We start from the raw sequence: 22,528 nt of genomic DNA, 5'->3' as shown, positions 1-22,528 counted from the left end.
TCTTTTTTTTTTAAGTCTGCATTTGACTCGGCCAAGCAGCTTTTGAGATCAGACGAACAGTGTCCCAGGCCCCCTTTTTTTATGAGAAAGCCTCCATCAATGTTTCTGGGGACCAGGGGAAATAAGGGGGAATCTGCCCCTTATTTTAATTGAAATGGCAAAGGTGTGTCTCATATGCAACTTGATCAGGGCTGTGACGAAAACTGGTTCATGCACTTGTGTGTTTGAGTTTTTCTTTTTTTTTTTTTGTCAAATTGCTTTAGCATCACCATCCTAAATCCATCCATCGACGCGGTTCTGAAAAAAAAAAATATTGCCATGAGACTGTTTTCATACTGACACTGTGAGGTTTAAAAAGGGAGGTGGGGTCAGTACCACAACCTGCCACATGGGGTTCTTGCAGTGGACAACTTGAATTTGAAGATTTGCCTCTGCAGTGGCAAATCAGCAAAGAAACAAATCTCACAACACATACCAAAAGTTAAACTTATTTTTGGAGTATCTCAGTGCCAATTTTCAGTTATGGAAGCTGAAGCTTAAACTCAATATAAAATCATTATTATTTTTTTATTTAGTTGGCTATGTTGGGGGTAACCTTCCATGAGATGTCATGTGAAGAAAAATACATTCAAATGGAGGCCTAACTATATATGAATTACAACTACAAATGAATAAATGGATCTCAATAAATTACTGGTGTATAGACAATGCTTTATTAAAATACATTATATAAATACAAATATATTTGTGTTTTCAAGATTAAAAATAAAAAGGGACTTTTTGGAAAACATTTCCACAGCAGTGCCACTATTTTTAGCCCGTTTGAGGCAACTTGAAAAACAGACTTTGACTTTTAACTCCCTTCACCTGTCACATGTAAAGGCTTTAAAGTAGAAAGTATTATATCCAGTGTCTGGCCTCTACAGCTGACCTTTAACTTTGATTTATGGTCTATAATTGTACTCAGCACTTTGTTGAAGGGATATGAGCTTTAAAAAGGGGATCATTAAATTAAGCGGTATACAGTGCATTTCCTACAGGTGAATGGGTCATGCAAGTAGGAAGCTGCTCCCTAAAAATCAGTGACTAAGCTGCTAGAGTATACTATGATTTCATGTAGTCTGAAATATTGTGGAAAAGTAGCATACGACAAAATTATGACAGAAATTTAGAGACAAGACTTAACAGCTCGAACTAAAAATACCTATTTGACAATTGCGACCCTCTTTCCATGCCTATGAACTCCATGTGTCCAACTTAATTCTCATCCATGAACTGTTTTGTTTCCTCTGTCTTTGTTTCCCTTGATCTTTATATATTGTTATCGTGTTGCTGTTCTGACATTCTTCTGGCTTCTTCTTACAACATTCAATCTTCCACGCTGTGTTAGATTCCCTTGTTTGTGGAGCACTTTCGGGCGGGGATGCGGTCGATTCGGTTTCATGTCGAACCTTAAAACCTTGAAAAAGCACCGGCTCATTATTTTACAGTTAGGTCATATAGAAGAAAGAAAATAAGTACATTTATATATATATAAAATTCATTTTTTTTTAATATATATATATATATATCCATTCAATGCTCATGAATCATAAGGGCAACAAAGAACTCCAAGTGCCATTGTTTTGTGCATCTGTTGAACTCCTCCAGTGACTCCAGGCACTCGGCCTCACTCTCCATCCGCGGCCTCACTTCTTTGTGCTGAAACCATCGTATCAATCGTTTCAGGGACTTTTCTTTGTTTCCCTGCCATCGCAGTAGAGAGAACATCACCGAGGTGGAGTAGTACGACCACGACTACCACACCACGCTCCGTCCGAGTTGGGGGTCTTCGTGAAACCCCTCTATAATTACTAGACAAACGAAAAGAAAAAAAATGAAAAAAGTAGTCGTTTAGCTCAAACTTATTTTCATCTCTTGTACATCATATCTATAGTGAGGATGAATATAATGCCAAATATTCATGATTTGTAAAGAAATATATATATATATAGATATATAAATATATAATATATGCTTCATTGAAACACAACTATTTTCTGCTCTTGCTCATGCTTGCTCATGCTCGTCATTATTTAGGTTTGTTATTGTTCCTTTTGACGCTGTTTTGACGGCATGCGAAGTACTGATTCTGAATGTAGAGCCATCTTCCGCTCATTCTGGCCTTTGTTTCCAAAAATACAACACCCTCACAATGATTCCCACGGATCCTCCAAATTGATTTATTTATTCGTTACAAAATGCATTTCTCGATCAGTGCTATGTTTCCCAATGTGTAACGTTATAAGATTTTTTTAAATTGTATTATTTGTATGTATTTCCATCTCATTCTTTCCAAATGAATTTACGAAGGGTTTGTTTTGTTCGTTTTTTTGCTTCTTTAAATATTGTAATCATTGCTCAAAGATTATCCAGTGTAAATAACTCTGCAATTAAATTTTTTGGAGAAAACTTTTGGAAAAAGGTTGTGTGTGTGTGTGTGTTTGGTGTCGCAGGATGTACTGTTATTATATTCTCGCTCATATTGACAGTGCACTATGTAATCGTACAAATCAAAATATATAATAATAATAATAATAATAATAATAATAATAATATTATTATTATTATTATTAGTAGTAGTAGTAGTAGTAGTAGCAGTAGTAGTGGTGGTAGTAGTAGTAGTAGTAGTAGTAGTAGTAGTAGTAGTAGTAGTAGTATTATTATTATTATTATTATTATTATGATTATTATTATAATTCATCACTCCTAAGATTCCTTTTATGATTTCATAAAATTAATACATATTGCTTTCACATTACATCGTTCATCATTGAGTTGTTGATAATGCCTCTGAATCGTCTCCCAATATGGTTTATTCTTACATAGTGTAATTTTTATCCTAATGTATGTTGATATTATTATTATTATTATTATTATTATAAATACTATAATAATACTTATATAACTACTGCTTATAATCATATACTACTACTACTACTACTACTACTAATAATAATAATAATAATAATAATAATAATAATAATAATAATAATAATTATTATTATTATTATTATTATTATTATTATTCATCACTCCTAAGATTCCTTTTATGATTTCATAAAATTAATACATATTGTTCTCAATTCAAAATTCAAAACATATTTAAGACAAGGCTTCCTCCCTCTGGACACAGAGGGAAATGCAGCCGCTTGCAAAGCATTTCAACTGTCAACGACCGTTTTGATTTGATGTGAATTTATTTTATTTGTCTTTAAAATGCATTAAAAATGTTGAAAAGACGTCTGGCTCCAATAAATACTATGACTGTGAAGAGCAGAACAAAATGCATCGGCGGGCTGGTGGGAGGACAAGGAGAAATACATATGCACGGAATAGACAAACACCCTCTGTCTATACGTAAACAATAAACGAAGAAAATATTAAAAGAAATAAATACATACAAATAGAAAAAAAAAAAAAAAAAAAAAAAAAAAAAAAGAATAAATTCATCGAAATAAACTGAAATAAACATGAAACCATGTCATTCAAATCACCGCTGACCAGTTTTTTTGGGAAGCCGTCAGCCAATCGGAGAGTCCATCGAACTACGACAGCCAATGGAATCAAGCCCCGAGCAGCATTGGCCAACGGGGGCGAGACGAAAGAATGAAAATGGGCGGGACTACCGGTGGAGGAAGCCCCGTGACCGGACGGAAACGCTGCAGTTGCGGAAGCTGCCGCCCGTGCGCTGCGGCCGCTGCGTCGGGGCGGCCAGTGACCTGACAACATGACGGTAAGGTTGTTGTTTTTGTTTTTTTTGGGGGGGAGGGGGACACCTGCCTTCGTCTACGGCGCCAAAATGTTACTCACCACGAAATGCGACGTGTGTTTGCGTGCGTTAGATGGTTCGTGTGGTCCTGTTTCAATGGAATAGATTCATCTCAATCAAAGTAAATGTCTCGACGTGAGCCGTTCAGTTGCCGTTGTCGTCGTCGTCGTCGTCGTCGTCGTCGTTGTTGTTGTTGTTGTTGTTGTTGCTGCTGCTGCGGTCGCTTGGACTTGGTGCGTTGATATCCCAACGGGGCAGTAGTGCCTGGCATCCTCTACTCCACAAATTCCTCACTAAATGACACGTTGTTCTTTGTCGATTTCTAACCTTCTCCCCCGCCCTGAACGAGGTGTGCCTAAAAGAGCCGGAAGTGAATTTGACATTTGATCCGAGAAACAGAGGTTGTGTGTACAGTGCACTTTTTTTTTTTTTTTTCTTCCGCTCGGTCCCGCGAAACCGATAGTGACAATGTCCATTTTAAGACCATTTCAACCAACCGTTCCAGGTGACCCCATCTCTAAACTAGCGACGTCCGCCTCCGTCGCCCCTCCTCCATAAGAATGTCCTCCGCGCGGCCGGCCCCCGGCCCCCTGGCCCCGGACTCCTACGCCTCCTGGGACGTCCGCCTCCAGGTCATCGGCCTGGGCTTCGGTTTCTACACGGCGGCGTTCCTCCTTTCCCACCTGCTGTCTGCGGCCCTCTCCCGGACCTACCGCTCCCTCCCGGCCAAGGAGAAGGTGTTCTGGGACCTGGCGGCCACCCGGGGACTCTTCGGCGTCCAGAGCACCGTCGCGGGCCTGTGGGCGCTGACCCAAGACTCGGCGGTGTCCAGGGACCGGGTGAGCGGCCAGGACGACCGCTCGTGGTTCAACGTCCTCACCGCCACGGGGTTCTTTGTCTTCGAGAACGCGGCGCTCCACGCCTCCAGCCTGGCGTTCCGGTCCTTCGACCTCCCGCTGGCCATGCACCACTTCTTCGCCCTGGCGGGGTTCGCCAGCGCGGTGGCCTGGGACTCGCTGGGGCACTACCTGCCCATGGTCACGCTGCTGCTGGAGATGAGCACGCCCTTCACCTGCGTCTCCTGGATGTTGCTGAAGGTACGAGCTACGGTTCTCTTTCGATCACACAGCGCCGTCATCAATTTCAGAAACTGTTTATTCTGTCAGGTACATTAACGTATACCAGTAATTTGTTGTGAGATTTGGTGCGTTTCACTGCAGACGATTAGGAAGAGTAAAAAATAAAATAAATAATGATCAGATAAAACTTCACACAATGAAAAATAGGTTAAAGACAAACAGACAGATTTAAATGAAGATGGAACAAAGAGGACATAATGGAGATAAAGCTTTATTAGAAATAAAACAGAAGAAGGTTTTCAGGTTTCAGTTCCTCCTGAAAAACATTTGCACACACTCCGAAACGCGATGCCTGTTTGTTAGGATTAGCATCGCATTTTCAAACAGGGCCAACTTAACAACTCCTACACACAACTTCTCTGTTCGCCTGCATCTGCACTTGCAGGAAAACAATACGCAGATAACGCCGCAATTATACATTACCACCGAGCAATTCCTGTACAACTATTCATTAACCCATCGAATACCCAAATGTACCCTTCTCCGCTTCCTTCTCCTCCCCCTCCCAGGCCGGCTGCGCTCGCAGCTTGTTCTGGCAAGCCAACCAGTGGGTGATGATCCACATGTTCCACTGCCGCATGGTGCTCACCTACTACATGTGGTGGGTGACCTGGAGCCACTGGGGCGAGATCAACGCCGTCTACCACCCGGTCCCGCGCCTGATCTTCTACAGCGGCCTGGCCCTGCTCACCGCGCTCATCAACCCCGTGTGGACGCACAAGAAGACCATGCAGCTGCTCAACCCCGTCGACTGGAACTTCGGCGACAAGCCGGCGCCGGCGAACAGCGCCGCGGGCATCGGCGCCAAACTCCACGTCAGCTAAAGGCTCGCTGGGGATTGCATTTTTAGCGCTTTTACTTTTGGTTGTGGATCTGGTGCAAGGACATGGGTCCAACTGCTAAGCATCTTAATTTCCTGCTTTTTTTTTTAAATTTAATTTTAATTTTTAATTTTTTTTAATGGGCAGATTTGAAGACTCTAAAAAGAGGAAACTGGATCGTAGTGACTTGTTGGGTTCCCTTGACCAGAAACAAAAGTGCTCATTTCTCTTATCGGCGGATCCCTAATGTTTAGGAGTCCAAACGGATATTGGGAGTGGAACAAAAAATTTATATTCGTATCATCTTCAATTGTTACTATTTCTTGGTGGTGTTGTAAAAGGGTGTTATTCCGCCAGGTGCATTTGCATGGTGATTAATGGTGCATATCTACCGACGACTAGCATAAAAGCTTGACAGTCTGGGGGGGGGCAAAACAATAATAGCCAAATATATCAAATAAACAGGATATCAGAAGTGATCAGCCAACGTGATCCCACTTCATGTGTGTTTACTCAGCGGTAGCATTGTGACTTTTCGGCGTGCTTCGTTTGGCTTGTAACAGGAAGGTGTGACCGTCATGCGAGGCAGTGGAATGGGGTGGCGGCTCAATTGCCGTTTTCCCCTCGAAGGCAGACCACTTTTGAAATCCACTTCAGATTTTTACAGCGGTGCGTCTTGCTGTAGTCGAGATGACATCAGGTCCCAGGTAAAACCCAAGATTTTTCGATAGCGAGTCCAGACTGCAGTCTTGCCAGTTCCATTACTTATTATAGAACCGTGCCGGGTCACGAGTTCTCACGAGTGACCCGGGTAGGAAATGGCAGAGGGGGCAGTTTGTAGCTTAAATACTTAATTGCTTGCACCAAACTTGCTTAACTCCAGTCGAAAGCGACCTATTTTTTTTTCCAGTGCTTATACAATTACCCATCGTTTCCCATGTTTATAAACTCTGGAAATCCTTGGTTCAAACTTTTTCAAATATTAAATTAAAATATTGTCAAAACTATTAACCTTCTAGATTTAAAAAATAAAAAGGTTAAATAAACATTTTTAATTAAATTAACAAAATCTTTATCCTGTGGCCACGTCTTTTTTTATTTATTTTTTAATCCTGAAGCTTATGTTCAATTTTTTTATTTTATTGAATATGATTGCAATTATTATGATTATTGGCTGGTTTCCTGATGCACTGGGAGACCACTCTCCTACAGGTGAAATACAATACAGATCACTGGACCGTTTCATGAAAAACATAAATTACACTTAACACAATATAACTTCTATTAATCATGGATAATGTACCATAATTAGTTTGAATTATGAAGCGAGAAAATAATGATCAAAAACTCAAATTGTCAATTGACATTTGATGCTGTTGTGGTGGAAAAATGCTGCAGTTTTAATTTGTACATCATCAAACTTTTTTTTTTTTTTCCCACCACAAGCTTTCAACAAGCCTTTTGGAATGAACAAAGATCCGCCTGTGTCCTACGATGCCCTGATCGTGAATCTACATCTTAGTTTGTGGGTGGATATTGTCTGTGGAAAAATGGGTTCCTTTGTATTGGTGTGAATTGATCTTTATGAGGGATGGAATGGAAGGGTTTTTTTTTTTTGTTTTTTTTTTTTTAGGGTTGTGGTGCAGATGTTACATGAGTAGGGTTTATTAACGTACGCTCACTTGTTGTTTATCCAGATTTTTAAAACCTTCCCCCCCAGTTGTCAGGCATCATCCATGTCTCCCCTGTATTTACACTTTTTAGACAGTATTACATCTTCAGATTTTGACTTGTTCCAATTAAAGTATAGAAGCAAAGTGTGGCAGCAAAATGATTTCATTTCATACAATGGAAAAGAGTGCAATTCTCCTCATTATTGTAATTGTATAAATGGTGATAGATTGATGTTACATTTCGGTTGTCTTCCACAACCTACTGTCCAACATCAATGGCACGGTTATTAATATCGTCTCTACCTGTCCATTTTCCACAGCCCATCAGATAACGACGCGATTATGTTGGGGAATCTCATTCATTTGAACGAGGTTTGACATAATAAAAGTATTATTATTTTTTTTTTTCCCATCACTCTGGGTTGCTCCATTCATTTACCTGTAATTCTATCAGCTGCCAGTAGATGGCAGCATGGGGGTCAATTTACTTTGCCAGTTCATCCCGAATTTCTCGGTTACAAGTCTGTGTAACGGATCGATGCTTTAGCAATTCTGTGGGGTGATTGTCATTCACCTAAATAGTTTGAGGTTTTGCATTCACCTACTGGTAGACGGATGCTTTATTCGTCGCCAGAGTGAGAAGGCAGTATTACAGCAGCTCACATCCAGACGAGAGGCTATAATAACAATAATAAAGTAACAATAATTAAAGATGGGGAAAATAGGGCAATATAAGATAAACCTAAAACCGAACTTAAAAAAAAAAAATGCAATAAACCCCAAAAATGAAATGAAGGTATAGGTGCAATGCGCAATAAAATCAAATAGAATGGAATAGTATTTAAAGCCGCGGCGGCGTCGCAGCTGTTTCCCCGGGAGCCGCCTCGCGGGTCACGTGGTTCGGGTTCGGAGCGACCCCGACGGGGGGGGGGGGGGGGCGGGGGGGCGGGGGGAGAGCGTCTGGCGGCGTGAGTGACAGCCCCGTCCGGCCAATCGGGGGCGTCCGGTTCGGGCGCTCGACCAATGGGGGAGCCGAGGGGGGGCGGGGATGAGGAGGAGGAGGCGGAGGAGAGGGGCGGCGCAGGGAGGAGAGGGGCGGCGCAGGGAGGAGAGGGGCGGCGCAGGGAGGAGAGGGGCGGCGCAGGGAGGAGAGGGGCGGCGCAGGGACGAGCCGCGGCGGCGGAGCGGGCGCTGCGCGGGGGCAGAGCCTGCGCGGACTAGCGGCAAGTTTTACCCCCTCCCCTCCCACCCCCCAAGTGATGGTCTGACCGCAGGACGCACTCGTTCGGCGCCGGCGTTCGACTCCGAGCGGACGCGCGCTTTGACTTGGGGAGAACTTTCTCCGGGGGGAAGCGCCTCGACGCGGTGAGTTTGAAACCCCGGTTTCTTCACTTTCCGACGGGGTGTCAACGTCAAGTCCGCGCCAACTTGTTTGTGGAGTCATTACTCTATTGATTTAGTTTCATTTATTATTATTATTATTATAATCATTATTATTATTCAATCCTCCGCTTTAACGTCAGCCTAACGTGGCGCGGTGCCGTTGCCAGACCAACTCTCGTCAACTTTCAACGCTTTCCTGAGCTGAGCTCCTGGCGCCGGTGACAACGCCGTTCAGTGGGGACGTCCACGTCCGCCCACGGAACACGTCGCCGTCCCCCCCCCCCCGTGTTGGTGTTTTCCTGTTGGACGAAATTGAAATGCGCTGGGGCCCACGGTGTCCCGCGGGGGGCCCCGGGGGGGGGGGGGCGGCCCTCGTCGTCGTCTGTGGCGTTCCGAGTCGAAAACACCGCGGAAGGGGCCCTGTCAAGCCACGGCCATCACGTCCACCCACGTACAACTGATGGAACGTGGATGACAGGAATGTTTTCCATTCAAGACGCTCTGGTAGTCCTGCACGTAAGGTGCCGTGAGGTTGAAGGGGAAACGCCAAGTAGGACGGGGGGGGGGGGGGTGTAGAATCATCCACTTAATCAGGGGGGGAAGTAAGGAAAAACTCTCCATAATTAAAAAAAAATAATTAATAATAATCTACATTCATGTTTGTACCGTTTGCAGCGGGAGTTCCGCCCAGTGTTTGGTCGCTGGGTACCCAGCCCGTCTGCAAATTCACTTAGTCATGCATGGCATTCCTCAGCACCAGCACCAGCCCTGCACTGCGCCCTTCACCTGGAACATCAGCCAGCACCTTATCAGGACTCCTAATCGAATAAAACCTCTTTCTTTCTTTCCTTCTTTCGGCCCATGAACTCACCGTGGGCGGTTTCACGGACAGGGTTTAATCTAAATCAGCACCGAGCAGATCCTACTTCAATTAATCTGGAATTAAAAAAACAAAAAGAAATGCCTTTCTTACTTAACTCACTGAGGCCCTCGTGATCCCCGTGGAAGGTGGGCCGTCGCCCCCTCCCCCCCCCCCCTCCGATCTCTCGCCCTTTTGGATCGAGCTGCTGCCGTGACAGCCCCACAGCCTGGACCTCCTGCTCCACCTTCTCTTCTGCGTCTTCCTCTCCTTCTCCCGCCTTTGTCGGTTCCATGTTGGTGCCTGTGTGGCGATGACCAATTCTCCATTATCGGGGTCGAGCAGGAGTCCATTTGTTAATCCATGAATCCGAAAATAAACCTGCTTCTTAAATCAAGCCTTCACTTAAGACCGAGAGTAGCTCTAATCTTTCTTCCTGTGAATCAGATTTTTATTTTTATTTTTTTAACCCAGACTAGCAAGTCTGATACTATTTTAAACCATGACTGAAAGCTATTTCAGTCAGTCAGTAAACGTGTGATTTAGTCTAAGATTTGGCCTAATCTGTGTCCGGAAAACTGCCCCATGGAGTTTCAGGCATCTGTGGCTGTTACTTCTTGGGAAACCTTTTTTAATCTTTTGTATTGTTGACTACCAGCTCTGTGAAGGGAAATGCTGAGATAGGTGAGGTTTATGCACACACCGCAAAGATCTTTCCCTGGTGATTTGATTTGAAAATAGTCAGATAGGGATGAGCGACATGTCAAAGTGTTCCTACCGGCCGCCGTCATCCCGACAATTGGGAATTGCCGATATATTCGGCAATCGCCGCACTCGGCTGATGCAAGGTAGAGAACAGCTCCTCCCTTACCCCCTTTTCCACCGACGCATTTCAAGCGCCGGTTTCGAGCCGGTGCCGAATCTCGAGCCGGTGCCGAATCTCGAGCCGGTTGTTCGCGTTTCGTCAGCAAATGATACGACTCTCAGCCAGGAAAACTGGGACGCCTTTTCTTTCAATTATTAGAATGCACAAGCTGTGAGCTCTAGCTCGCAGGCTCCGGCTCACGGGCTCCGACTAACCCTCCCAAATTGTCCCGCTTTTCACCACAATTCAGGAAATCAGGGCAATAAGAACGTGCATATGGCCCAACTGCCAATTCTTATTCGCTCATGCTTTGAATTGTGCTTTACAGGTTAATTATTGGCCGAGTTGAATTCTCGAGGGGGCAGACCATAACATTTGCAAAATAAGACGAGAATTCCTACAGAAAAACACCCCAAAAAAACGAAATGCTGATTGGACTCAATCCAATGGCCGATATAATTCGTCTAATCACCCAAGCCTATAGCTGATATGCCTTGCTAAGGAGCGTGTGTATTCCATACCTCTCTCTAATATCCTTTCTGATGAGCTGAAAATGGCTGCCTCCCCCAAATTTACCCCTGTGAGTCGTGTAGACACACGTTTGGTTTGACATTTCCTTCGACTCATCCAACCAGCTGCCTTGGCTGTTTGATGTTCTCAGACTAGCAGGCCAACACTGTTCCCTTATCCCAGAAGAGCTGACGTCTGCCTTTTTTGGCAAATGCGCTGGTTACCTTTCAGATAAGGATATTGGTGAGCAAGGCCTGTGGCATTAGCCAAAGGTAAAGAATGATCCCATGCTAGTTATCCAGCCGCCTGTCATAATGAAGCGGGGGTGGTGGTTATCCAACCTCAAATCTTCCCTTTTATGCTCTCTAAAGGAAGATGCGGCTCAGATGGGAATAAAACGATTACTGTGCCTGTGGTGAGAGTGGCGTTTTGTGTTGCTAAGAGTGGCTTATCAAAATGCCTTTAGCACTATGTGCTGTGAGCGGGGGGAAAGGAAAGCTTATCATTATTTTAAGGAATTATTAATTACGTAGCTGAACATGCCAGGGATGATCCAGTGGGATAAACTATAGATTAGCAACGTAGCTCAGCAACAGCTGTGGAAAGCACTGCATAGGCATCCCTTTGGGGACTTGAGGAAGTCAAGTCACTAAACTAGACTCATCTGTAGGATAACATCAGTGCATAGTAGGTTTTTGTAAGATCATTTTGCACTTGACTGCTTGCTTAAAATGTCTACAGCTAATATAATATTTGCTGATCTTTTCCCGCCACACACACATCAGTGTTCTTCTGCACGACAGGTAGGTCTCTCAAAGCCGTGGTCTGTTGTAAACCAAGTAGGCGGGCGGGGTCCTACTTTAGGAATGACAGCCCGGCTGTGGCTGCCTTCATTATTTTTACTGGATAGTGTTTCTGGAAGCCAAAACTCTTCAGTCTGTCATTTTGTCTAGCGGCTGCTGTGTCCGACCTTTACAGGGTTGGACGGCCCGGGTGGAGATGTGTTCTGATGTTAAGCTTAAAGGGGTTGAAATCAGGCTATGGTGACTAATGGTAAAACATGTCCTATCCCGGTCTGTTATCGTGTTGAAAGGCTGCCAAAGTTGGTGTCGTATGTAATTACACCATATAACCCACGTGAGAGTTGACGCAATTGAACACTGGACTATTTAGAGGGTTTTCAGTTTGGCCACATTCATTCCAAAATGTCCTTTTCCTTGATGAATGCAGATAAGAATTTATATATTTTCTACTCGCATGAATAATGGCTTCTGTAAAAAAAACCTTAATGAAAATGCAGCCCCAGGGCGTCTTTATTTAGGAATATTACGTAAACGGCAGCCTATTATAATTACACCCGGTAGCTGATGTTACCACACACATTTCATTTTGGGCGGAGTAGTGATAGAAGGATTAATTACATGCAGAAACTTTTACTCGCTCAGAAGCAAACATTTAAACCATTGCAGTGATTACTGAAGTGATTTCCTCAGCTGTTGGCAGAGTTCAATTGTTTGCCAATTCCGGCGTACGAACCCAGTGCTCGCCCGGCAGAATAAACACAGGGTGAAGCATCGGTTGACATATGTGACCCACTGCTGAAAAACCCGTATTATCGCGCATTTCTGAAATCGCCACCAGCCGCCAAATAAGTAAAAAAATAAAATAAAAATAAAAACCTTTCTACAAGGAAAATGAGATTTTTCCGGATTGGTGTTCCTTTGTTTTTTTTGGTTTTTCTTTATCTCAATGTATTTTCAAAACAGAGTTTGATTTATAAATAGTAGATAAATGTTAACCTGTGGAGTTAAATATTCCAGATTACATGGCGAGACGTTCACTTACCGAGACGCTGAACAGTGCGAACGCCGATCGTTCGTTTCCTTTAAAGCAACGGTCCAGTTGAAGATCATTCCTCCATCTTCCATGTGATGTCAAGTCAGAATGTGAAGCCCTTTTGATAGAGTTCAACCTTTAAATCTCACGTGCTTAATGTTTAAAGTCAAGGGGTCGCAGAAGTACGGGTTTCATTGTGGTGGGTCACATATGAAAAATGTGCTCTCAGTTAAACGTTAAGTGTGTTGTGACATGGGCATCCCAATCTACTTTGTGACGTGGGCAGTGATGACAGGCAGTGAGATGCGCTGGGATTGACATGTGGGTATATAATAATGTGCGTGGAAGAAGAAAGTTCACTTCCTCCGTGAAGTGCAGTCAGAGTAGAACTGATCCCTCACCGTGTGCTAATTCCCCCGCGGTCTTTGCAGGCCAGTACTGGGTACGTAAGCCCCTCAGCCAGGGGCTTCTTACGTCCCTGTGCGGTCTGGGAACATATTGAGCAGCACTATCCAGGTGTACCGCTCCGTCGGCGCCTCCATTCACCACTGTTGCTCCCTGCACGCTGCACACTTTTTGTCGCGACACCGTGTCGCCTCTCTGGCGACTATCACCCCGGGCCGGTTAGCTCAGCTGGTTAGAGCGTGGGGCTAATACTGGCCACAGGCCTTTTGAGCAGCACAGGACCGCAACTATGGTGTCATTGGTGCCTAGAGAAGGTTAAAAAAATGACCGTTCATAGGAATGAGGTGATATTATAGCAGGTCTGCATTGTGTTTTTTATTGGACAACAATAATGTCCATTCATCTAACACGGGGACGCGGTGTATTTGATCAGCACCGTCACATCTTGTGTGAGAACTTTATAGTCGTTACCCTTCTCTGCTACATTACCCACTGCAATGGAAAAGGCCTGTTTTCCTATGTACATTGTGGACAGCGGACCAGAAAAGGGAGCGAATGCTTCAGTGCGCCGGCCTGACCTGCCCACAAATACTGCTCCTTGCCAGGTCGCTCCATCCGCTCTCTGTGCGCCTGCGAACCTGCTGGAGTTTAATGGCGGAGTGATTATTGTAATACTGGCAGTGCAAGAAGTTTGGCTCGCAATGCACGGCTAACAAAGCAACCGGCCTGAAAAAAAGTCTCCCGCCACCCCCCCACCCCCCATACCCTCCCTCCTCCACCCTCCATACCCCCCCTCCTCCACCCTCTCCCCGAGGCGCTTGTTTGTGACTCACAGACCATGAGTGGAATCCCTCTTGTCCTTAAGAGTGATCCAAAATGTTTTCTGGCCTTTTGTGCTGAACTTCAACCCCACCACCATACAGAGGCTCTGGTCATAGAGTATAGAGTACTCTGTGAAGTACTATGTGAAGTACTCTGTGACACTTTCACCGCAGACCACCGTTCGATTTTCGTTCCATGCAACCCGAGCGCCCAGGTGGTAATTTATGGCCGACCCTCGGGACGCCTCACTTCTAGATCCGCCTCACTTGTGGCCGCCACGTTTACCACGGAAGTGTGGCAATGGTCTGTGCCGTAACAAAGGTTGTTTTGCGATACACAGGCGAGCTAATTGTTCCGCATTAAAGCCGGCAGCTTGGACAACTGTTTTTCTGTCAAGGCAACACGGCTTAGCCTCGCTGACGTGTAATGACAGGCTCCAGGAAGGTCCCTCCGTCATCAAAGATACTGGGCTGCTGCTTCTTTTTTTATTTTTTTTTTATTTTTTTAACACTTCTGTTTTCTTCTACCGAAGTCTTCAATCACCATGTCTCCGAACAGACTGCACCAAACCCCTAATTTCAAATATTGAGCTTTGAGCCGACAAGGAAAGACAAATTCTCTCAAGATGAGCGAACAGCACCTTGTTTGATGGTAAGTGCTTGGTTGCTTGGAGTTGGCCCAGCACACAGCAAAACTGTCTGTTTACAAAGCTGGGGCGCAGACTGTTTGCTGACCGACAGTCAAATGTTAGAACCTTGCAGAGGGAAGACGCGTCCCATGTTGGCTAGGCGGCTTCTGAGCACACACCCACCCACCACTAGACATCCAGGGTGTCATTTTGAGAAGGTGCATCTTGCAAAAATAGTTGAGAACCAGGGTTATGGCAGGAGGTTGGAAATGCAGGAATCTACATGCTGCTTTCACAGCCAGTAAAAGGAAGGCAGCCTGTGTCTTTACTAAAGACTCCAAATATGACTTAATCTTCAAACAGAGTGCTCTGGAAGATGGACGCAATTGGAGGGAAAATGTACCGACAGCGGGAAGCTTTGAAATGTGAAATATTTAATAGGGGAAAAACCGGAATGCTTTGCTCTCAGAGCGGCTGTAGACAGAGAAAGGACTTGTGAACGTCATAGCGTTCCCCTTCCTTCCTACCCCTCCCTCCCTTGCCCTAGCAATCTCTACAGTTGTCCTGAAGGGAAAGATGAATCACCCCATCCTTTTGTCTCCACCCATAAAGGGTTTATAGTCTACACTCTGACCCATGCCACTGCTGGTGTAACGGAATGGAGTTGATCCGTGATCCGTACGGGTCGCCCCCCACGGTTCAGCACACATGTGAACCGTGGATTAATTGCAATATTTTACCATCATAGTGAAATACAGTTTTAGTGCCGCTGCCACTTTTTAAAGTAATAATTCCCTGAATCTTGATGCAGACTTGCAGGGAAAAGATCGGGATAGATGAGTGCTTGTTTTTCTCTGAAGCACAATGATTGGATTACAGTATGTTGCGCTGTGTTGCTGCTGCTTTACAAAGTGTGGTGAATGAGCAGCTTTATGTCACCGCCATGCAAGGTATCAACCGAAATAACCCAATACCAAGTAGTATCTCAACTTCTCCAGTCAAGACCTGCATTCAATCCTTTTTGTACCCAGATCTAGAAAAAAATGACTTTGTATTCTTTTGCTCGCAGCTCATCACCGCAAGTGTTCTTTGATTTAATGTGGCGTTTGATTTGCTCACGACTGCAGCAGCTACAAGGAATAGGTCACAATTTTTCAATTCTGTCTGAAAACAACAGTCAGGTGTCCATATGAACCGTGAAAGACGTTTTTCTTGATGTAATCAATCCTCCTATACTGGCTATTTGTTTTAAATTACACTGCCCAAATACTTAATTGTACAGTTATTTAATAAATATTTCAAAATGTATTCGTGTAAAACGGGGAGTAGTGGTGGCATTTTATGCAACTCAATGCTTCCATCCACATGATGGGTATAGTGGAAAAAAAGGTTTTGAAATACAGTACTCTATTGGCATCTGTATCACTTTAAGGGTACTGGTGTTGGTACTGATATCGTACATGATTGAACAATACCCAGCCCTACTCATTGAGTATTGAACATTTATTATATTAAGATTTTATTTAAACATTGGACATGTTGAATGCTGTTTTCATTGAAGAACATGGCCAAAATTCCTTGCTTTAAGTGTTTTACAGAATAAATGAAAAGGAAAGTTATATTTGTCTCCATTTTATTTTATTTGTTTATTTATTTTTACTGATCCGAAAAATGATCCGACCCGCGAGTCAAAACCGCGGTACGATCCGAACCGCAAGTCCAGTGAGAACCGTGAGTTTAGTGATCCGTTGCGCCCGGACACGCCACTGTGCAGAGGTTGCACCATCACATTTGCAACGGCCACTCTAGAGAAATGCAGGCAGCTTCATCAACAGTCACGCCGTTTACAACTCTTGCTGTCTCGCTCCGTCAACTCTCTGTCCCTCTCTCGCGCCGTTCTTCTCCCGTCTTCAGTCTACCCCCACAGGATGTGGGGGGTTTTACCTGTCTCCATTAATGCTGTCGCTGTCAGTCATACTGTATCCAGCAAACACTGGTCCTGTTTGTTCACATCCACCGCTCTGGCCCCGTGCCCCGGCGATAGGGTGGAGGACAAAGAGTCGGAGGAGTATTTCACATTATTGGTAGACAAAACAAGCTTTGAGACTCATAATGGGGTTATCTTTTGGCTCTCGTTTTTGCTGCACTGCTGTGGCTCGGGCCTGTCTGGCTCACTGGTGGATCATTGTGAATTTCTGCTGTGGCTTGGCGTTGGGCGAGAGAGTGAGGCTGTCAGAGCGGGGTAATGCTCGCCACAACAAGGGCCGCTTTATGCTATAGCGTGACGTCACGGCCGTGTCATCCAGTCCAGAAGCGACAAGCCGGCCAGCGGCGCATGCGGGCCGCTGGCCGGAGTGAGCTCTTGACAGACGCCGTCACCTGCGGAAAGTCTGCGCACATCCGCAAACAAACTTGTGCTGCCGAGGAATGTGCCTTCACCCCCCCCCCCCCCCCCCCTCCCGCTCAAGCCTGAGCAGGTCGGAAGGCCTCCCTCGCTTTAGCATGCAGGCGACATTTACCCCAGCTCACGAGGGAAATGGATGTTGACTGAGACCCGTTCCTTTGACGCTACATTTCCCCACAGATTGTAGGTCATGCTGTCACCCCCCAGTCTGTCCTAACTTGTCAGCACTCCTGGACCACCAACCAGCTGCTCAGATTCCGAAGGGCAGGTGGTCCCATAGGCCGGTTAGCTCAGCTGGTTAGAGCGTGGTGCTAATAACGCCAAGGTCGCGGGTTCGATCCCCGTACTGGCCATAGCTTTTTGTTTTAACGAGTTTTACGATCAACAGGTCCAGACGAGATACAAGGCCATTTGTTTTATTTTATTTATTTTTATATCCTTGATGGATTGAAATAAATGAAATACATTTTGTTATGAACTAAATAAATAGACTACAGGGCCAGCTTGAGCCACCTGTAAGGTTTGTGGCTCGCTGACCTTGCAAACCTTTCCTTCAATGCGCTTTTGGTGATATGGTTGTGTTCTGCAAACGTTCAGTCTGAAACAGCAGGAGTGAGGTGTAAAGTGACCCTGTTTTTTCACCCCTGGGGGGCTGCGGTTGTGCAGTATAAACACTGTCGTTCAACATGTCATCCACAATTGTTTCTATTTGTTATGCTGAATGTGCTATTTTGAACCACTTTCAGCGGAACATTTTCCGAGGCCGATCATTCCGTGCATGCGTAATGTTCAGTAAAGACATTTAAAAGCCTACCGAAACTTTTAACAAATGTATTCACATTGCTCACAAAAGCAAATTTCTAAAGTAATCGTGTTCTATAAGATTTTGTTGTAATATCACATTGGAATTCCCATCCATACAACAATACAAATGAGTGCTGTCCTGAAATGGCATTCTAATAATATCAAAAGTCAGAGATGTGGAGGCCATTTGTTTGGCTCCTGAACTGAACCGAACTCCTTACTTTTGTAGAGAGCATCAAAATGACATTGACATTGTTATGTATACACTTGTCTCAGTTATCTCCGTTGCATGTGCTTAATGTAAACACAAAGGACCCCAAGACCTCAGACCATAACGTCTACACTCCCCTGCTGGCTGAGCTCCACCACCATTGAGATGGAGTAACATGGAATAATGGGCGTTCGCTCGGCTTCCTGCAGGAGGGCTGACGAGGGCCCTGGCGGGAATGCCTAAGTGTTGATGTATTGGTGTGTGTGTGCGTGTGTGTGTGTGTGTGTGTGTCTGTGTGTGTGTGTCACACATTCGGACCCCATTTCTATTTATTTATTAATTTTTTTTACATCTCCGTCCCTCTGTGCTGTGTTCTCCACAGGGATGTGTGTGGGCACGGTGGACCCCAGCCAGGCTGCTGACTGAAGAGTGTGTCCACGAGGAGGTCCCACAGCATGGACATGGAAGACTTTCCTCCCCCTCCGCCTGAAAGTAATTCAACCACCCCTCGCTGTGCCGCAATTCCACTCTTTGCCTTCTCCTCTCATCGCTCTCTTGCTGTTTTTCTGGCCTGTGTTCACATCTCTCTGCATTAACACGTCACATATTTCATATGTTAACGCATAAAGTGTGCTGAGGTCATGCAGCCTCGCCACAGGACGGCATGTCATGTTGTTGCTCGTTGCCACGGTAATGGACAGGGGAGAGCTGGGGAATTTGAAAAGCTGGTGTTGTCGTTATGACTCGCATCCTGTGATTGAAGGATCAGAGAGCGTTTTTAGATTTGATCACTGAATGGTTGCTGTACGGTTGTAATAATACAGCTCCAGTCTCGGTTAAACCCACTGCAACAGGAAGTTGTCAGGGTTTGAATCTTTCAGCTCTGCGCAAAAATTCCCTGCTCTGCCGTCACCGGGTCTTCAAAGGGCTTTCGTAAGGCAAGGGCACTGCTGCGCCGCCGGTTGCACCGCACCGGGGCACCTCCCCGGGGCTTTTCTTTTGAAATATGTGTCCTGGTCTATACGCCAACGGAGCAGTTCCCAGTTCTCAGATGGAGGGCGGTTCGAATTCTACCGAAAGTCCCCGCTTGACGTAGGAAGGGGCTGCAAATTTGAACGGGTTGTTTCGCTGTGTGTTTTCTGAAGGCGGCTGTTGGCCCACGACTGACCTAGCCGGAAGAGCTGGTCCTCACAGGCCGGTTAGCTCAGCTGGTTAGAGCGTGGTGCTAATAACGCCAAGGTCGCGGGTTCGATCCCCGTACTGGCCACAGGCTTTTTGGGGGACGCCCCACAACAAGGGTGGGACAGGCCATGTTTTCCTCAACGTGCCTGGAGAAGAACACACACTGACGGCAGCAGCAACATCTGTGTTTTGGGGCTGGATCTCGGTGCCGTCCGTCACATTTTTTTTCACAGTTTGTCAGCAGACAGCCGGTGGTGAGGTGGTGTGTGGAGCGGTAGCGTCCATGACAGTCATTCAGCACTTTTAATCAATATCAAAGGAGGTCATATAGCTATAGCTAGCAGCTAAATATTTGGTTTAGGTATTGGAGACATTTTCATCTTTTAGATTTGGTTTGCCAATAGCTTGAAATCAAATCTTTGCTGTCCATGCAATTTTAAAAGACAAACAGACGTGCGTCTGGTATGTTTGATAATTTACAGTTTCAGATCGAGGTTGTCATCATATATGATGGATTCATCAAGGTAAAATACAACAGTATAGCATTTTTGGTATGCAAATTCAGCTGGTTTCCCTTTCCCAACTCAAGGTTTTTTGAATTTATTCAAGGCCAGATTTTGTCTCCCACGTTTTTGCTCTCGGTCTCAACTGGTTTAGACATTATTAAGAATTGAACTCTTATGCATATGTAAGAAATCTTCATTCCACGTTCCGTATTTGTCTCACTCTAGTTCATGTGAAACCATATTTTCATGGGACATTAGTTGGGAGAAAAGCAAACGGAAGTTATCTTTTCGGGGTCAAGCTATGACATGACTAGATGTTTAGTGTTAAAAAGTGTTTGGAAATATTTTAAATGTATATAGTTACATTGGGCAGAGGCACCGTTTCAATTATTTTGATCAGGTGCTTGGTGCTGTAAACTTCCCTGCTATATATCCAGTATACTTTCTTTATTTCTTTCGAAAAAAATATTCTTGGTCAAGGAATCATAATTTCCCTATTTAGGAAAAAGAAAAAAAATTAGGATAAACAATGGCGATTTCATTCTCATGCTCATCCCTAACCACATCACTTTCTGGAGGAGCGGAATAGATGAAGTGCGTGTCTAAACAACGCATTCCTCTCCTCCCTCGCTCCTCTGCCCACAGAGGAAGAGTAGAGGAGGAGAGAATGTCCTCCGCCGCTGTGGATACCAGACAATGTGTCTCAGTATTAGATTGAATTCGACTGTACGCACACGCACACGCGCGCGCACACACACACACACACACACACACACACAGAAAAAGCCTGCGGGGACAGTCGCAGGCCAGAGAAATGCATGGTCTCTCGCTGGTCAGCCTCTTGCTTTGTTGCCAGGGCGATGCTGGAGCGGATCGCAGCCCAGTGACTCATTTTGAACGGAGCGTGATGTGGAAGAGCCGAGAAAGAGGAGAACAGAATCCATATTGTGATTCTAAATTAACAATGGGAGCTGTGTGTGTGTGTGTGTGTGTGTGTGTGTGTGTGTGTGTGTGTGTGTGTGTGTGTGTGTGTGTGTGTGTGTGTGTGTGTGTGTGTGTGTGTGTGTGTGTGTGTGTGTGTGTGTGTGTGTGTGTGTTAAAGGCTGGGTAATTAACTACAGACGGTGTTATCAAACCAGCTATCTCTGACCCGATTCGCCCTCAGCCGTAGATGCATTATTGAATTTGAACGACCAGTTGAAGCAGATCCGCTGGCCGCGTCCTATGCCATCGAGCCCCGCTCCTATTTCTGGAACACAACGGTGTTCTATCGCCGCTGAGGGAGAGTTCACGCGTAAGCCGGCCACTGGCATAATTATTCATCCCGGCGTTCAAAAGCCCTTAGCCAGCGGCGGAGCTGTGCCCTAATCTCTGTCCCACACCAGTCATTACGACGGCAGAAGGAAAGGAAGAGATACCATCTCTCGGCCCAGGTTGGGTCGCTCCGCTTCACCGCCCCCCCCCCCCCCCTCTTTTTTTTATTATTTTTTTTTTAACTCATAACTTCAGCCGGACGCAGGGTCACAGTGTTGGCCCACAGCATTTGTCCTCAGAAAGATCTTTCACACGGCGACTACAGGGTAGAACAACTATCCGTCGAGGCCCCGGGGGGAGCGGTGCAGGTTGATTTACGACCGTCTGGATGGTTTTCAGGAGACTTGAAAGCCATTGGGGAGGGGGAGGGCGCTCCCAGCGAGATCGACTTGGTCTCTCTCATTGGGGCGGCCGCACCTTTTGCCGCGGCGACGGTGATCTGCTTGACCCTGAACGCATGTGAGGGTTCACCTCACGCTCATGTGAGGGTTCACCTCACGCTCATGTGAGGGTTCACCTCACGCTCATGTGAAGGCTGCAGATAATAAAGAGTACATCCAGCGGTGGAGAAACCGCTCACTCAGGAAAGAAGGTGTTGCCGGTCTGGTTACGTGAAGCCCTGGCCCAAAACAGGGCTTCCCAAAATGCCGAAACCCGGGATCGAACCAGGGACCTTTAGATCTTCAGTCTAACGCTCTCCCAACTGAGCTATTTCGGCTGCTGCGGCAGGAGTGGGTGGTGCCGGTTCCTCGTGTTACCAGCCAGGAAATAGGAACTCTTGGAGCAAGCTGTTTGACAGCCGGCGTGAGGAAATTCCGCCTCTTGATCAACGTTTTGCTGAGGATCCGATCATAGCAGCTCTCAAAAAAAAAATCTGATCTGCATGGGAGAATATCCCAAACACGAAAGCCAGATGCATGAGAAGACGTTGTCAAAGACACTTAGCTGTACCTTTCCCTGGATCCAAGCGATCTCGCTACCTTGGACCGTCCAGGTGTCGCAAACGACTTCATGAAACTAAAAGCAAACCCCCCCCGGCCCTGACCGCTTCACGACGGACACAGCCATAACTCAAGGGTCCTCAAGCCCCCTCACGAGGCTGGCTGGTGTTTTCGATTCATCCCGAATATTCAACAAGCCTTCGCGCCACCTTGGACCAAGTCGTTGTTGCCTTCTCCTTCCACCTGCGCTTCTGTGACTGATCAAGTTCCTCCTTGCACCGACTCAGAAGCGCTCAGTAAAGGTCACATCGGGGACAAACCCTAGTCACCCCTGGGCCTGAAAAATGCGGAAAACCCGGGATCGAACCAGGGACCTTCAGTCTAACGCTCTCCCAACTCAGGAAATGAACCGCT

At 45.6% G+C, this 22,528-nt stretch overlaps 2 protein-coding genes across 2 annotated transcripts in view; both read left to right on the top strand.

Moving 5' to 3' along the window:
* The first annotated feature begins 3,712 nt into the window (after nt 1-3,712).
* Nucleotides 3,713-7,859, top strand: cln8 (CLN8 transmembrane ER and ERGIC protein). Its single transcript, XM_080012851.1, has 3 exons — nt 3,713-3,775; nt 4,317-4,908; nt 5,460-7,859. The coding sequence occupies exons 2-3, from the start codon at nt 4,372-4,374 to the stop codon at nt 5,772-5,774; spliced, it is 852 nt and encodes a 283-aa protein (XP_079868977.1). The 5' UTR covers nt 3,713-3,775; nt 4,317-4,371; the 3' UTR covers nt 5,775-7,859.
* An 884-nt stretch (nt 7,860-8,743) lies between these two features.
* The window catches only part of arhgef10 (Rho guanine nucleotide exchange factor (GEF) 10), a 64,214-nt gene continuing 50,429 nt past the window's right edge, over nt 8,744-22,528 (top strand). The window contains exons 1-2 of the mRNA XM_080012052.1: nt 8,744-8,809; nt 18,554-18,663. Coding sequence (XP_079868178.1) covers nt 18,627-18,663 — 37 coding nt within the window. The 5' untranslated portion in view covers nt 8,744-8,809; nt 18,554-18,626. The remainder of the gene's footprint in view (nt 8,810-18,553; nt 18,664-22,528) is intronic.

Source organism: Zeus faber, assembly GCF_960531495.2.
Source record: "Zeus faber genome assembly, chromosome: 13".
NCBI classification, from domain to species: Eukaryota; Metazoa; Chordata; class Actinopteri; order Zeiformes; family Zeidae; genus Zeus; species Zeus faber.
The sequence above is the reverse complement of the archived record's forward strand: the minus strand, read 5'-3'. Positions and strand labels throughout refer to the sequence as shown.